The sequence below is a fragment of the Salmo salar genome, chromosome 01 (genome assembly GCF_965601325.2).
Source record: "Salmo salar chromosome 01, fSalSal1, whole genome shotgun sequence".
NCBI classification, from domain to species: Eukaryota; Metazoa; Chordata; class Actinopteri; order Salmoniformes; family Salmonidae; genus Salmo; species Salmo salar.
In genome coordinates this window covers 73,123,593-73,141,885 of record NC_138291.1, presented here as the reverse complement: position 1 = coordinate 73,141,885, position 18,293 = coordinate 73,123,593, and the positions used below count along the sequence as shown (strand labels likewise).

Sequence of the window (18,293 nt, the reverse complement as noted above, 5' to 3'; positions counted from 1 at the left end):
CTTGACAACCATTTTCAAGTCAAAACTGTAACTCGGCCACTCAGGAACATTCACTGTCTTCATGGTGAGCAACTCCACTGTATATTTGGCCTTGTGTTTTAGTTTGTCCTGCTGAAAGGTGAATTTATCTCCCAGTTTCTGGTGGAAAGCAGACTGAACCAGGTTTTTTCTCTGGGATTTTGCCTGTGCTTAGCTCCATTCCATTTCTTTCTCATCCTGAAAAGCTCCCCAGTTCTTTAAGATTACATGCATACCCATAACATGAAGCAGCTACCGCTATGCTTGAAAATATGGAGAGTGGTGCTCATTAATGCAGGGGTCTCCAACAGATTGATCGCAAGCTACCAGTAGCTCGCAGCCTACCTATGAGTAGCTCGCCAAACAATTCTGAAAGTACAAACAATTTTCAGATGTTCCATCGCAAACTGTCATAAACACATCTCACAAGTATCAGACAGTGCAAGCTCTCAGCTACTATCTAATCAACGCCACATTGACATTATCCCACCCCTGGTTAGCCATTATTGGCTTAAAAAGCCAAACCTAACACAATATCTGCCAATTAATATCCAGCAATATTGCCCATCTGTCTGTCTGTCTGTGGTGGGTGCGTTTGTCAATCACCCCATGTCTAGCAAGTTGATGTGAATACTGTCTTGTGGCTTGACAGAAATACTTTCCCCAAATCCTTCTCAATTAAATGTTACCTGCAAAGTAGGCTTACCTGGCAGATTAGCGTATATCATGAGTAAGTATATCATTTGTATCTATTATTTGTTATTTGCAAACTTTGCCATGAAATGAGCAGCAACAGTACAGAACCATTGCTAGACCGGCACGTTAGCACATTCCTCACTTGCTAGATGTGCAATTAAAGGGCCAGATGCACAATTAAAGGTGAATTACATTAAATATAAAATGTTTAGTTTTCTTCCAGACCCCAAAAAATGAACAATTTAAATTTTGAGAGTGAAAACCAAAAAAATATAAAAGCAGGAAAGATGAACATAGTTTGGGAAAATACAAAACATAATTTTGGCGGGGAAAATCACAGATTTTATAGGACCCCCTTAGAGTTGTTTATTAACCATTATTTTACCGGGTATATTGATGGAAAACAAAGTAGTGCACTATATCTTGTACACCAAGACCCAGGAAAGAGTTGCGGGGGAGAGAAGAGAAAAATGTGCCTATTTGAAAGCAAGAAAAAAATGAGTAGCCCTGTATCTTTGTTGAGACTGGATGTATTGATACATCATCCAAAGTGTAATGAATATCTTCACCATGCTCAAAAGGATATTCAATGTCCGGTTAGAAAAAAAACAATCTATCAACAGGTTCCTTCCTTTGCAAGGCATTGGAAAACCTCCCTGGACTTTGTGGTTAAATCTATGTTTGAAATTCACTGCTCGACTGGGGGACCTTTACGATAATTGTATATGTGGGATACAGAGATGAGGTAGTCATGAAATAATTATGTTAAATACAATTATTGCACACAGAGTCCATGCAACTTATTATGTGACTTAAAAGCACATTTGTACTCCCGAACTTATTTAGGCTTGCCATAACAAAGGGGGTGAATACTTGACTGAAGACATTTCAGCTTTTCATTTTTAATTAATTTGTACAAATTCTGAAAAACGTAATTCCACTTTTACATTATGGGGTATTTGATGTATTATGATCCCCATTAACAGACGCCAATGACGACAGCCAGTCTTACTGGGGTCCGACACATAACGAAAAATACATTACAGATGAAATACTTTACAATTTACATACATTTAAAAACATGTACGTGTAGTGTGCGTGTGTACATCGATCAGTTCCACATATATCAGTACATAAACACAACAAGTAGATCACATGGGGAGAGGCATTGTGCTTATTTGTTTTTTCAAACCAGGTTTGCTGTTCACTTGCCCTATATGATATGGAAGGGTGTTCCACGCACTCATGGCTTTGTATAATACTGTACGTTTACTTTAATTTGTTGGCCCTGGGGACTATGAAAAGACCCCTGGTGGCATGGCTGGTGGGGGAAGTGTTTGTGTCAGTGCTGTGTAAGTTGACTATCCAAACAATTTGGGATTTTCCAACACGTTGTTTCTTATAAAAACAAGAAGTGATTCCGTCAGTCTTTCCTCAACTTTTAGCCAAGAGAGACTGGCATGCATAGTTTTCATGTTAGCCCTCTGATTACAATGAAGAGTAAGACGTGCCGCTCTGTTTTGGGCCAGCTGCAGCTTAACTAGGTCTTTCTTTGGATAATAATCAAGATAAGATCAAACTAGAGCCTGCAGGACTTGCTTTGTGGAGTGTGTTGTCAAAAAAGCAGAGCTTCTCTTTACTATGGACAGACTTCTCCCCATCTTTACAACCATAGAATCTAAATGTTTACACCATGACAGTTTACAATCTAAGGTAACACCAAGTAATTTAGTCTCCTCAACAGCCACACCATTCACTGATGTCCCATAGATATGTCCATGTATATAATGTACATTATTATATTGTTGTTGTGTAATAGACACATGAAAATCCTAAATCTGCCTACCTCAAGGAGTAAAGAAGTCTGCTAAGTAGGTCATCAGCCCAGGGAGTCCTGCCTCAAGTTACAATACACAAAACCAAACAGTTTAGATTGTTGGCAGTAGAATATCAGTTACATGAAGAGTTTGAGTGACACTAATGTAATTTGTCTGTGTTAATACCATCTATCCCACTCTTTCTTTCCCCTCTGCAGCCCAAGCCCACTAAGGGGCGCATGCGTATCCACTGCCTGGAGAACGTGGACAAGGCCCTGCAGTTCCTCAAGGAGCAGAGGGTCCACCTAGAAAACATGGGCTCCCATGACATCGTCGATGGCAACCACCGCCTCACCCTTGGCCTCATCTGGACCATCATCCTCCGCTTCCAGGTCAGCTGACCACCCAGTACACTCTCTTTTCTCGCATGCACGCTTTCACTCTCTCTCTTTCAATAAAGTATTTTGCATGTGCTAATCAGGTCTGGGCTTAAATACATGTGTATTTGGGTATCTGGTATTTAAAATACTTTTTTCAACAAGTATTTTATTTGAGCGTTTGAATGGTTATTTGTAAAAAACTAAATTGTATAATGTGAGAGTGCACAGTTGGTAAAGGGATTTCATTTTATAAGCTGTGTGGATTAAACACCTTTTTTTGTCTACTTAAATCCACAGATGTGGTTGAGTAGTTGGCTTTAGTTGTTTATTTGTGTAGCTCTCTCTTCTGAGGGACCGGAGTTCATATCAGTTTGGACCGAGTATCTAGGTGTGTGGCAATAATAAACTATATGGTCTGTAAGCAGACAGCATGTGAAAAGCAGTGTGGACTGGGCGGGCCTAACCATTAATAAAATAGTGCAGTGCCTCCACCTAATAGGTGTTATTAACTGGGTGGTTCAAACCCTGAATGCCGATTGGCTGACAGCTGTGGTATCAGACCGTATACCATGGGTATGACAAAACATTTATTTTTACAGCTCTAATTACATTGGTAGCCAGTTTATAATAGCAATAAGGCACCTCAGGGGTTTGTAGTACAGTATATGGCCAAAATATACCACGGCTAAGGGCTATGTCCAGGCACTCCATGGTGCGTTGTGCGTAAGAACAGCCCTTAGCCGTGATATATTGACCAAATACCATGCAAACAGGAAAACACCCACCCAGAGGCAGCACTGCTAGTGGCCGGGGACTTTAATGCAGGAAAACTGAAATCAGTCTTACCTAATTTCTATCAGCATGTTAACTGTGCAACCAGAGGAAAAACAACTCTAGACCACCTTTACACCACGCACAGAAACGCATACAAAACTCTCCCTTGCCCCCTCCCCCCCAATTTGTAAAATCTGACCATAATTCCATCCTCCTGATTCCTGCCTACAAGCAAGAACTAAAGCAGGAAGCACCAATGACTCGGTTAATAAAGAAGTGGTCAGTTGACGCAGATGCTAAGCTACAGGACTGTTTTGCTAGCACAGACTGGAATATGTTCCGGGATTCCTCTGATGGCATTGAGAAGTACACCACATCAGTCACTGGCTTCTACAATAAGTGCATCGACGATGTCGTCCCCACAGTGACTGTACGTACATTCCCCAACCAGAAACCATGGATTACAGGCAACATCCGCACTAAGCTAAATGGTAGAACTGCCCCATTCAAGGAGCGGGACTCTAACACGGACGCTTATAAGAAATCACACTACGCCCTCAGACGAACCATCAAACAGGCAAAGCGCCAATACAGGACTAAGATTGAATCGTACTACACCGGCTCCGACGTTCGTCAGATGTGGCAGGGCCTGCAAACTATTACAGACTACAAAGGGAAGCACAGCCGCGCGCTGCCCAGTGACACGAGCCTACCAGATGAGCTAAATCACTTCTATGCTCGCTTTGAGGAAAGCAACACTGAAGCAACATCTACGTGAAAATGCTATTCATTGACTACAGCTCAGCGTTCAACACCACTAAACAACTCCCTCTGCAACTGGATCCTGGACTTCCTGACTGGCCGCCCCCAGGTGGTAAGGGTAGGTGACAACACATCTGCCACGCTGATCCTCAACACTGGAGCCCCTTAGGGGTGAGTGCTCAGTCCCCTGTTCTCCCTGTTCACCCACAACTGCATGACCAGGCACGACTCCAACACCATCATTAAGTTTGTAGACGACACAACAGTGGTAGGCCTGATCACTGACAATGATGAGACAGTCTATAGGGAGGAGGTCAGAGACCTGGCCGGGTGGTGCCAGAATAACAACCTATCCCTCAACGTAATCAAGAAAAAGGAGATGATTGTGGACTACAGGAAAAGGAGGACCGAGCACGCCCCCATTCTCATCGACGGGGCTGTAGCGGAGCAGGTTGAGAGCTTCAAGTTCGTTGGTCTCCACATCACCAACAAACTAACATGGTCCAAACACACCAAGACAGTCGTGAAGAAGGCATGACAAAGCCTATTCCCTCTCAGGAAACTAAAAAGATTTGGCATGGATCCTCAGATCCTCAAAAGGTTCTACAGCTGCAGCATCGAGAGCATCCTAACTGGTTGCATCACTGCCTGGTACGGCAACTTCTCAACCTCCGACCGCAAGGCACTACAGAGGGTAGTGCGTACGGCCCAGTATATCACTGGGGCTAAGCTGCCCGTCCAGGACCTCTATACCAGGCGGTGTCAGAGGAAGGCCCTAAAAATTGTCGAAGACTCCAGCCAGCTCTCTGCTACCGCATGGCAAGCAGTACCGGAGCGCCAAGTCTTGGAATAAAAGGCTTCTCACCAGCTTTTACCTCCAAGCCATAAGACTCCTGAACAGCTAATCAAATGGCTACCCGGACTTTGCAGCGTGCAAATGGAAACCACTAGTCAATGGACTAATGGCTGTCCCAATGAAACACACTGATACGGCTCGACACAATTCCTTTTTATGAAAACCACAAAAAACAAAACAGTCCTCTTCAGTTAAAATGGGACAGCTCAAATTAAAAAAAAAAGTATGTGACACCTGCTAGTCAAACATCTCATTCCATAATCATGGGCATAAACATGGAATTGGTCCACCCTTTGCTGCTATAACAGCCTCCACTCTTCTGGGAAGGTTTTCCACTAGATGTTGGAACATTGTTACGGGGACTTGCTTCCATTCAGCCACAAGTATTAGTGAGGTCGGGGACTAATGTTGTGCGATTAGGCCTGGCTCACAGTTGGCGTTCCAATTCATCCCAAAAGTGTTTGATGGGGTTGAGGTCAGGGCTCTTTACAGGCCAGTCAAGTTCTTCCACACCAATCTCAACAAACCATTTCTGTGTGGACCTCGCTTGAGGGCATGGTCATGTTGAAACAGGAAAGGGCCTTCCCCAAACTGTTGCCACATATTTGGAAACACAGAATTGTCTACAATGTCATTGTATGCTGTAGCGTTAAGATTTCCCTTCACTGGAACTAAGGAGCCTGAACCATGAAAAACAGCCCAGATCATTATTCTTCCTCCACCAAACTTTACAGATGGCACGATGCATTAGGGCATGTAGCGTTCTTCTGGCATCTGCCAAACCCAGATTTATCCGTCTGACTGCCAGATGGTGAAGCGTGATTCATCACTCCAGAGAACACGTTTCCACTGCTCCAGAGTCCAATGCAGGCGAGCTTTACACCACTCCAGCCGACGCTTGGCGTTGCACATGGTGATCTTAGGCTTGTGTGCGGCTGCTCGGATATGGAAACCCATTTCATGAAGTTTCTGATGAACAGTTCTTGTGCTGACGTTGCTTCCAGAGGCAGTTTGGTGTTTGTTGCAACCGAGGACAGACAATTTTTACAGGCTTCAGCACTCGACGATCCCATTTATTGAGCTTGTGTGACCTACCACTTCGCGGCTGAGCCGTTGTTGCTCCTAGCCATTTCCACTTCACAATAACAGCGCTTACAGTTGACCAGGGCAGCTCTAGCAGGGCAGAAGTTTTACAAACTGACTTGTTGGAAAGGTGGCATCCTATGACCGTGCCACATTAAAAGTTACTGAGCTCTTAAGTACAAGCCATTCTACTGCCAATGTTTGTCTATGGAGATTGCAGGGCTGTGTGCTCAATTTTTATACACCTGTTAGCAACAGGTGTGGCTAAATTGCAGAATCCACTAATTTGAATGGGTGTCCACATACTGGTGTACTTTTATATACTACATTTATTTGCACTGGTGAGCGAGTTACACAACTGTAACTCCTTGAAGGAACTAGTTAGCAAATGTTGATTGTTTGTAGTTTTTGTGAGTCTTCTCTCAAGCGCATCGCACTGTTGGCTAGCAACCAGTCCATCTCACAAATGTGTCCCACATGCAACAATGTCAGCACACAGTAAATAATACAGTCCGTGCTAAAAAAAAAAAAAAGTAACCAGGGGGTTACATACACCCCTCACAAAATAAACTTCCCAACAAGTCCCTACACCTTTGACCTCAAAAGTATGAAATAGGTTAATATATACACAGAATTGTCAGTATGTCAGAGCTTGACATTGTAAAAGTACACAGATACACATGTAAACATAGACAATGTTTCATCCAAGGAAAAATAAAATAAAACTTCAAAAAGGATGCTTCTCAAAACATCAGCAGTACTTATACCTTTGTTACCCTTTTCATACCAAAGATGCTGCAAAATACCCATATACCTCAGTGTACTACAGTAGTGTTGTGAGGTGTACCTAACTCATCACAAGACTGCTTAACTACTGGCAGTTCTGGGATGGCCCGAGTGTCCACTGTGGACCTGGAGGGCAGGACAGTTTCCTCCTTCAGGATCACTCTCCAGTTCATCTCATGTGGCTCCTTTAGGTTTTGGGGCGAAAACTGTAGCCTCTGGATTTAGAAACTGCCTGGTGAGGTCCTCTGAATTGCTTTCCTCTGCCTCAGATCCATCCGACAGCAAGGGGATGGGGACTGGATAGCAATGCTCCCTGTGGGCTGTTCGGTTCTCCTCCTCCTGTGACTCAGTGTTTGGACTGGATTGGCTGGCAGAGTCTCCTCTTTATCAGTGTGCTCCACTATCTGGCTAATGGGCAGCAGGTGGTTCCTGTGCAGGGTTTTCACTGGTCCACGGCCATTTTTCGGCTTTACCTGGTAAGTGGCTAGGCCTGGGAGCTTCTTTGAGATGAGGTATGGCTCAGTCTTCCATCAGTTGGCTATCTTGTGCTTTCCGGGCACGCCAAAGTTTTGGAGGAGGACTCCAGGCTGGAGGTCTTAATGCTTCACCTTCTTGTCCACATGAGCCTTCTTTGCAGCATTTTTCCACCCTGCAGCACTTCACGCAAGGTTGTACGCCTCATGTAGCTGGTCTTTGAGCTTGACTGTGTACTGCAGTTCGTCACTTGAAGGGCTTCCATCAGGGCTCACTCCAAAACACAGGTCGACTGGTAGCCTAAACTCTCTCCCAAACAAACATGAGGTGGTATGGTGAGAAACCAGTGGAGTCGTTCTTCGTTCTGTTGTAGGCGTGCACAAGGTGAGCTGTATGCTGGCTCCAGGTGGACTTCTGCTTGGACCCAGAGTGCCAAGCATGTTAAGCAGCATAGGGTTGAAGTGTTCCACCTTTGCGTTCCCTTGAGGATGATAGGGAGAGGTTATTGACTTCTTTACCCCCACAAGGGTTAGCATTTTGTGGATCAGTCGGCTCTCGAAGTATCTTCCTTGATAGTAGTGGACCCCTGTTGGTAGTTTATAGTGTACAAAGAACTTCTCCCACAAGTCTTTGGCCACTGTGCTTACAAGCTGGTCCTTGGTAGGGTATGCCTGGGCATAGTGGGTGAAGTGGTCTGTAATGATGAGGATGTTGCTGATGTTTCTGCTGTCATTCTCCACTGTCAGGAAGTCGATGCAGACCAGCTCCATGGGTGATGTTGACTAGCTCAGCAGCCCATTGGTGTAGGGTCTTCCGATGGATACACCTTGCACAGTTCATGCAGTGTTGCTCAATGTCGCGAGACATGCGAGGCCAGTAAAATCTTGCCTGGGCCAGTCCCATATCATCATGCAGTGACTTCATGACAGCATGGTGGTACTCTTGGGGCAGGACCAGCTATCTCTGTCAAACTGAATGGGAGTTCTTGGGGTTCCTGTACAGCACTCCATCTCTGTGTGAGCATGTCCCATGACCCCAGGAGAATGGCTCCTTTCTTAACCCCAGGGCCTGGCTGACGTTGGATATCACTGGGCGTTTTATCGCGGGGCTGTACTCACACAAAACAATAAAAATGTTGTCATGTTGTCATTAACTTTCAAGCTCATTTGAATTGGAAAAGGTAACTAATGGTTGAGGCTTTACCAGAAATTAGACCAATTCATCCACTTATGGAAGATGTTTGGAGATATGGACTATCCTGCTAGCATACAGTCACTGCTCTGCCTGTCCTGTCCTTTCCACCCGCCTCGCTCTGCATGCTCCGCCCGCCCGCTTCTGTAGAGTTTTTTGCTCTCATCTCATTCCCAGAGGTCTGTGCTCCTTAATTTGTCTCTTACAGCTTTTTATCTTTCGCTTCCAAAAAACATTTATATTTTCGCCCACTGCGGTTTCTTTATCTCTTCTTCGCTCACTGACTTTACGTTGAATCTGTTCAGACTCCTCTTCTTCACTAATGTATGAGCTCCATCTTAGCTGTGTAACATCCTCCCTCCTCTAAAATCACCTTAGTTTTGCTCCACTGAGCTCTGAGAGCAGGGAGTAAGTCTTGTCCTTGTATGACCGGGTGCAGTCTGCTAAATGTCACTGGGATTAACTCTATGGCTCTGCCATTGGCTCAGATGACTGATTATTCGAGCCATCGCCATCCAAGCCATCACCCCTCCAAAACATATCCAAACTCATCCAGTTTCTCAGAAGTACATGTCATCAAATGTTCCTGTTCTGTCTGCCTTGTCTCCCTTTATTTGGCACCTGTTTGTAATTGGGGACCATGGACTTAAACATCCTTTCCTTGTACAGCATGTTCCATGACCTCAGGAGAAAGGCTTCTTCTGGGTTTGTGTTTCTGCTTAGGAAGTGTTCCTTTCTTAACCCCAGGGCCTGGCTGACGGTGAATATCACTGGGTCCCAGAGCTGTGCGCATCGCAGATCCTCAGGAGTCAGGCAGGATAGTCCATCCATCTTCAGAGCAGTGAATTTCACGAAGGGTTCAGGGACAGCCTCGGGCGGGGCTCCTATGTTCACAGTTGCCCTCTCAGAGATACTGTCTGAAGAGACGTTGGCAGTCATTACTCGGCAAATGGCTCTGACTCCCTTGATGAGGGGATTTCAACCCAGTCTCCATCCTCTTCAGCACTGACGTGTGAGCGTCCTGATAGGGCGTCGGCATCAATGTTCACTCGCCCTGGCCTGTACTGCAACTTGAACTCGTAGTTGGTGAGTGGCCATCCACCTCTGGCCTGTGGCATTCAGCTTGGCGGTGGTTTGCACGTTGGTGAGGTGGTTATTGTCCGTGCGCACATGGAGCTTTGCTCCGTACAGTAACTTCTGGACAGCGTATCCTTTCACAAACCTCCGGTAGTATTCGCAGAACCTAGAAATGACTGGAGGGCCTTGAGTTTTTCTGGTCCAGGACCTTCATCAGCCTTTCGTTATGTTCCTCCAAGGTTTTCCCAAACACAATGAGGTGGTCCAGGTAGACCAGCACACAAGGAGGTTCATGTAGCCGACAGCCTTCTCCATTAATAGTTGGAAAGATGCTGGGGCTCCAGTGACTCCTTGAGGCATCCTCTCTAATTGGTAGAAACCAAGAGGGCAGATCAACACTGTCTTCTCCTTGTCGGCCTTGCGCATGGGGATCTGGTAATAGCCACTGCGATGGTTGAGGATGGAGAACTACTTGATTCCTGACAGACAGACAGTCCATCAACTCTCTCAAGTGTTTCCGAACATCTTCTACATCCGTGGGCGCCATACTTCTGAACCTCTCGCTCAATGGTTGTTCATTGGTGAGTCTGAGCATGTGTTCCACTCCACTTGCACAGCCCACCTCCTATTAATTTAAAGAAAACACTATGGCCCATTCCTTCAGTCACCTTTGCAACCGTTCTTTCCATTGTGGGGGAACGGGAGAGTTGCCGAAGTCAAGGAGGTCAGGGTTGAGGGTTTCTTCTTTGCTTCTGTGTGACTTCTGTGTGGGTTATGTGAGCTACTGGATGCAGTTTGGCCATCTTGAGATCGGGTTGTAGTGTGACTGCCTGAGTGCTTTCATTCTTCACCCTTAGAGTTATGCTGCTGCCATCTTCAGCAGGAACAGTAACCATACTGCTGGTTATCAGGACAGAAGCTGGCAGCTCACTCCTCTCAGCTGGTTCCACTAGCACAGTGTAGGGCCTCTCAGCAGAGTTGAACTTAAACCTCGATGTTGCCTTCAGCCAGGGTCACCTTCATTGCTGCTATGGCAGACTTCAGTTCTTCCTCCTGTCTGCAGAGAACTTTGATTTCGGCCCCAGCCAAAATGTTGTTGGCTCTTTCTGAGGTTGGACTTGGGATACTGGGATTCTATGAGAGTGCTTCTCTTCTTCCCTCAGCTTTTGCAGTCGAACTGGAAATGTGGGCGGCCTCTCTCTTCTCTCTCTGTTGAAGATGCACCAGGATTTCAGTGTTGTACATCACTCCTTTGGTAATCTTGTTAACTTGTGCGACGTCGACCCTGGACTCATGCCTCTTTTCACTCTGACGTTCTGTGACGACTTTTCTAGTCAAAGCAGGAAATCAGAGATCTTCTCTCCCAGGTTTCTGTTGCAGGCCCTCAAACTTGTAGTAGAGGTCCTCCCCTGAGTCTGCTGTGCCGTATGTGTGCTCCAGTATGTTCAATTAGTCCTCTACCAATGCATTTTTGTGGTTAGCTCTTAGTGCTCTAGCCACACTCAGGGCTAAACTCTTGATAAGTCTCTTTCTCTTCTGGTTGGAGTATTGCCACTCAGGCAACATCTGGTTTACTTGTTCCATCCAGGAGTCTATGTCCTCTTCCCCAAGGGGCATTTACACTGTGCCATTGAAAATCTGCAGTCTTTTGTACAGACTGGTCTCATAGTGAGATGTCATAGCTTCCTTCAGAACCTTCCCCATGGCTTCAATGATGTATTCAGGTCTTGAGGCTGTGGCTTGGGGTTTGACAAGGTTCTTCAGCTTGCTATCTGAGATCCACTCTCTCATCATGAAGGCCTGTAGTTTGTTTTTACTACGGGGCGCTGACATGGGGAGAATTTGGTGGTGGGTATTTTCTCAGGAGAGGGAGGGGCTACATTTCCTAGACAGATAAACTGCCAGTTGATGCCCTTTTCTTCATCTTCAACCAGAGTTGGCACACACTATGCTGTGAGATCCACAAACGTCTTAACTAAAACACTGGCCCACTTGGTTTGAGGATGTTGCATACATTTGTTCACTTTAAGCAGTCCAGACAACTCGAAGGCATCCAAAGCCCCTTCAATATCTGATGCTCCTTCTCCACTCCCATAACCATTAATGCCCTGATAGGATCAGTGTCCCCCCACTGGCTCAACTGTGTCAGCTTCTCCATATTCATCTCCATTCTCTTTCCCTCTGATCTATTGGAACTCGCTGTTAAAATGAGAGGGTTCCCAAATGGCTTGATATCACCACTAATAGTTGGCCTTATGATAGGGGGATAGTCTTTTCACTGTTTTATGTTCACTGCACTGCCTTCATGTACAGTCCTGTTGTTTAATCATTGCTCATCCATTATCTCAGGATCTCCTGTTAACCATCTCAGCAGTGCCTCCATTTGTAGCCCTCTCTTCTGAGGGACTGGAGTTCATGTCAGTTTGGACCTACAGTAGTATCTAGGTGTGTGGCAATAATATATTATGTGGTCTGTAAGCAGGCAGCATGTGAAAATGAGTGTGTGGACTGGGTGGGCCTAACCATAAATAAAATGGTCCAATGCTTCCACCTAGTAGGTAATATACCCCTGAAGAATATATAGTTTACCCAGTAGGAAATATAATACAGTGCCTTCAGAAAGTATCCACACCCCTTGACTTTTTCCACATTTTGTTGTGCTACAGCCTGAATGTAAAATGTATTACATTTAGATTTTGTGACACTGGCCAACACACAATACCCCATAATGTCAAAGTGGAATTATGTTTTTAGATTTCTTTACAAATTAATAAAAAAGGAACATTTTAAATGTCTTGAGTCAATAAGTATTCAACCCCTTTGTTATGGCATGCCTAAACAAGTTGTGTGCAATAATAGTGTTTAACAGGATTTTTGAATGACTACCTCATCTCTGTACCACAGACATACAATTATGTGTCAAGCAGTCAAGCAGTGAATTTCAAAAACAGATTTGACCACAAAGACCAGGGAGGTTTTCCAATGCCTCACAAAGAAGGGCACCTATTGGTAGATGGGTAAAACAAAAGCAGACATTGATTATCCATTTGAGCATGGTGAAGTTATTCATTAAACTTTGGATGGTGTATCAATTACACCCAGTTACTACAAAGTTACAGGCGTCCTTCCTAACTCAGTTACTGAAGAGGAAGGATGGTGACAATGGTGACTTTTTAAAACAGTTTACAGTTTAATGGCTGTGATAGAAGAAAGCTGAAGATGGATCAACAACATTGTAATTACTCCAGAGTACTAACCTAAATGACATAGTGCAGAGAAGGAAGCCTGTACAGAATAAAAATATCCCAAAACATGCATCCTGTTTGCAATAAGGCACTAAAGTAAAACTGCAAAATAAATTAGGACTAGGGAGTTTTTTTGGGGGGGGGGATAAAAAACGGAATAGAGCTAAGCAAAATTCTAGAGGGAAACCTGGTTCCGTCTGCTTTCAAACAGACACTGGGAGACAAATTCACCTTTCAGCTGGACAATAACCTAAAACACAAGGCCAAATATACACTGGAGTTGCTTAAACAACATTGAATGTTCCTGAGTGGTCTAGTTACAGTTCTGACTTAAATCGTCTTCAAGACATGAAAATCACTGTCTAGCAATGATCAACAACCAACTTGACAGTACTTGACATTTTTTTGTAATAATGTGTAAATGATGCACAATCCAGGTGTGCAAAGATCTTAGAGACTTACTAAAAAAGACTCACAGCTGTATTTGCTGCAACATGTGATTCTAACATATCAGGGGTGTGAATACTTATGTAAATGAGGTATTTCATTTTCAATATTTGCAAAAATGTCTAAAAACACGCGAGCGGTGTGGTCAGCATTTTAGCATAAGGTCGAGAGGCAGAAAGAGCAGCCTGTTGATTACAGTTGACCCTCTCAGTCAGAGAAAGTTTATATTTTGTATTTATTTTATTTAACCTTTATTTTGTCAGGGAGTCTTACTGAGAACAACGTCTCTTACAGCCCTGGATGACAGATTACCCAGATTACCCAGCCCTGAATGACAGATTACAGAAAATACACATCAAAATGCAAGCAAAAAGAAAAACACGGTCATCAAAATCAAACACATTCATCAGTAATAAGGTCCTCAATCAGCTTTCTGAATTACACTAGAGGCACCAGAATATCAAATGTAAGATAAGTTTTAAGATTGTTCCACAAATAAGGTGCAAGAAAACTAAAAGCTGATTTACCTAACTCAGTAGAGATCAAAGGAATTTACAGAGTTAGCCATCCCTGAGACCAGCTGTTGGAACTCGTATGTCTAAAGTTTAGTAATGATGTTAGGTACAGTGGGACTTTTTGTAAAAGAGCTTTTTAAATGAAAACATAGCAATGTATCAACCTGCGTGACATCAAAGAGGGCCAAACAACTTTCTGGTAGAGAATGCAGTGACGAGTACAAAAATTGTCACCCGTAATGAAGAGCAGTGCGCTTTGATAAACTGCATCTAACGGCTTTAATGAAGTGGCAGCTGTTCATATAGATGATGTAGCCGTAGTCTAGGACCGATAGGAACGTCGACTGAATAATCTGCTTTCTACTTTTTCGCGAGAGGCTTTCCACAAGTACAAGCAATAAATCCCTCGCTATCCTCACTGTGATCGGTGATGCTCAACTAAATGTTCATCATATACAGTTGAAGTCGGAAGTTTACATACACTTAGGTTCGAATAATTAAAACTCGTTTTTCAACCACTCCACAAATTTCTTGTGAACAAACTATAGTTTTGGCAAGTCGGTTAGGACATCTACTTTGTGCGTGACACAAGTAATGTTTCCAACAATTGTTTACAGACAGGTTATTTCACGTATAATTCATTGTATCACAATTCCAGTGGTTCAGAAGTTTACATACACTAAGTTGACTGTGCCTTTAAACAGCTCGGAAAATTCCAGAAAATGATGTCATGGCTTTAGAAGCTTCTGATAGGCTAATTGACATAATTTGAGTCAAATGGAGGTGTACCTGTGGATGTATTTCAAGGCCTACCTTCAAACGCAGTGCCTCTTTGCTTGACATCATGGAAAAATCAAAAGAAATCAGCCAAGACCTCAGAAGAAAATTGTAGACCTCCACAACTCTGGTTCATCCATGGGAGCAATTTCCAAGCTCCTGAAGGTACCACGTTCAACTGTACAAACAATAGTACGCAAGTATAAACACCATGGGACCACACAGCCATCATACCGCTCAGGAAGGAGACACCTTCTGTCTCCTAGAGATGAAGGTACTTTGGTGCGAAAAGTGCAAATCAATCCCAGAACAACTGCAAAGGACCTTGTGAAGATGCTGGAGGAAACGGGTACAAAAGTATCTATATCCACAGTAAAACGAGTCCTATATCAACATAACCTGAAAGGCCGCTCAGCAAGGAAGAAGCCACTGCTCCAAAACCTACAGTTTGCTACAGTTTGCAACTACAGTTTGCAACTGCACATGGGGACAAAGATAGTACTTTTTGGAGAAATGTCCTCTGGTCTGATAAAACAAAAATAGAACTGTTTGGCCATAATGACCATCCTTATGTTTGGAGGAAAAAGGGTGAGGTTTGCAAGCTGAAGAACACCATCCCAACCATGAATCACGGGGGTGGGAGCATCATGTTGTGAGGGTGCTTTGCTGTATGAGGGACTGGTGCATTTCACAAAATAGATGGCTCCATGAGGAAGGAAAATTATGTGGATATATTGAAGCAACATCTCAAGATATCAGTCAGGAAGTTAAATCTTGGTCGCAAATGGGTCTTCCAAATGGACAATGACCCCAAGCATACTCCCAAAGTTTTGGCAAAATGGCTTAAGGACAACGAAGTCAAGGTATTGGAGTGGCCATCACAAAGCCCTGACCTCAATCCTATAGAAAATGTGTGGGCAGAACTGAAAAAGCGTGTGTGAGCAAGGAGGCCTACAAACCTGACTCAGTTACACCAGCTCTGTCAGGAGGAATGGGCCAAAATTCACCCAATTTATTGTGGGAAGCTTGTGGAAGGCTACCCAAAAGGTTTGACCCAAGTAAAACAATTTAAAGGCAATGCTACCAAATACTAATTGAGTGTATGTCAACTTCTGACCCACTGGGAATGTGATGAAAGAAATAAAAGCTGAAAGAAATATTTCTCTACTATTATTGACATTTCACATTCTTAAAATAAAGTGGTGATCCTAACTGACCTAAGACAGGGAATTTTTACTTAGATTAAATGTCAGGAATGTGAAAAACTGACTTTAAATGTATTTGGCTAAGGTGTATGTAAACTTCCGACTTCAACTGTATACTACATTCATTTGCACTGGTGAGCGAGTTACACAACTATAAACTGCTTGAAACAACTAGTTAGCAAACGTTGATAGCTTGTAGTTTTCATGAGTCTTCTCTCACACTTTTTACACTGTTGCCTAGCAACTGGTCAGTCTCCCAAATATGACCAACATGCAACAATGTCAGCACACAGTAAATAATACAGTCCCTGTTAAAAAATAAAAAAGTAACCAGAGGGTTACATTTGTACATCAAGAAAGTGCTAAGTGGTGTTTATGTCTATGTTACTCAATGCAGGTGGGTGCATTCCTGTGTGTGTGTGTGTGTGTGTGTGTGTGTGTGTGTGTGTGTGTGTGTGTGTGTGTGTGTGTGTGTGTGTGCGCACGTGTTTGTTCTGTGCGTGTGTGTGTGTGCACGTATTTGTTGTGTGTGAATAGTGGTTGTATCAGTCTTTGGGTCCTGCTGATGGCTGGCGTTGTGACCATATTCTTTGGTATGTGCTTGACAGATCCAGGACATCAGAGTGGAGACGGAGGATAACAAGGAGAAGAAGTCGGCTAAAGATGCTCTGCTGCTCTGGTGCCAGATGAAGACCGCAGGGTGAGTGTCTACACCACCACCAGCCTGAGGCCTACTGTATTCTACTATAGCGCAAAGTTTGCAGAAACATCCTGGTGGGTTTTCCAGAAACATGGTTTAACAAATTCAAGATTCCCTGAACATATCCAACTTCTCTTAACCAGATAAGTGAGTCTGGGATTTCTTCCAGTTGCAAAAAATCGCAAAGCAATACATAGCATTTGCATAGCGGTCAAAGGGAAACTGTGTTGGGTTACATTGCTACAGGCTAAGTTGACTAGATACATGATTGATTGAAGAAAAAAAAAAGATAACGTTCCAAAATAAGATCTTCAGAATGATCTAAAAGATCAATTCGAGGTCCAGTAATTCATCCCATTTGTAATGCACAGCAAACAATGCAGGCTCCTATGTCAACTGGATTTTCCGTAAAGGGACCAGTCATGGTGTTGGACAAGAATCTGATTGGCAGAGAATCCCTGTCTTTATCCACCAGGACAGGCTAAAATCAAGTTAACCTAGGAGGTAACAAGTTTGCTTCAGAGCATTCAATGCCATGGTGTCTGATCAGGCTAAACGTCAAGCTCTCTTTCTGGAACTGTAAATTCTGAGTTAGCCAGATCTGTCAAATCAGAATTTGAGCAAACTCAATAATGCGTTTTTCTGGAACATCCATCTGGTCAACAGCTTATGGTCTACACTTTGTGATAGAAAATGTCAACATCATCAAGGGTATACGTATGTGAGAAACATACACTATATATACAAAAGTATGTGGACACCCCTTAGTGGATTCGGCTTTTTCAGCCACACCCGTTGAGGGCAGGTGTATAATATCGAGCACACAGCCATGCAATCTCCATTGACAAACATTGCCAGTAGAATGGCCTTACTGAAGAGCTCAGTGACTTTCAACATGTCACCGTCATAGGATGCCACCTTTCCAACAAGTCAGTTCATCGGATTTCTGCCCTGCTAGAGCTGCCCTGGTCCAATGTAAGTGCTGTTATTGTGAAGTGGGAATGTCTAGGAGCAACAACGGCTCAGCCGCGAAGTGGTAGGCAATGCAACCTCACAGAACAGGACCACTGAGTGCTGAAGCGCTTTAAAATCGTCTGTCCTCGGTTGCCACACCCACTACTGAGTTCCAAACTGCCTCTGGAAGCAACGTCAGCACACAAACTGTTCTTCGAGGAGCTTCATGAAATGGGTTTCCATGGCCGAGTAGCCACCAAGCGTCGACTGGAGTAGTGTAAAACTCGCCGCCATTGGAGCAGTGGAAGCGCGTTCTCTGGAGTGATGAATCACGCCTCACCATCTGGCAGTTCAACGGACGAATGTGGGTTTGACGGATGCCAGAAGAACGCTACCTGCCCCAATGCATAGTGTCAACTGTAAAGTTTGGTGGACGAGGAATAATGGTCTGGTGATGGTTCAGAAAAAATTGCAATTGTAGTCGCTTGCATTATTTAGCATAAAATAGTGTGAAAGTACCAGGTTTTGACCACTAG

At 44.0% G+C, this 18,293-nt stretch overlaps 1 protein-coding gene across 2 annotated transcripts in view; it reads left to right on the top strand.

Moving 5' to 3' along the window:
- LOC106608059 (spectrin beta chain, non-erythrocytic 1) overlaps positions 1–18,293 on the top strand; it is a 116,607-nt gene that overhangs the window by 61,167 nt on the left and 37,147 nt on the right. For both annotated transcript variants that reach the window (XM_014205747.3, XM_014205739.3), the window contains 2 exons: positions 2,750–2,923; positions 16,712–16,803. In XM_014205747.3, coding sequence (XP_014061222.2) covers positions 2,750–2,923; positions 16,712–16,803 — 266 coding nt within the window. The remainder of the gene's footprint in view (positions 1–2,749; positions 2,924–16,711; positions 16,804–18,293) is intronic.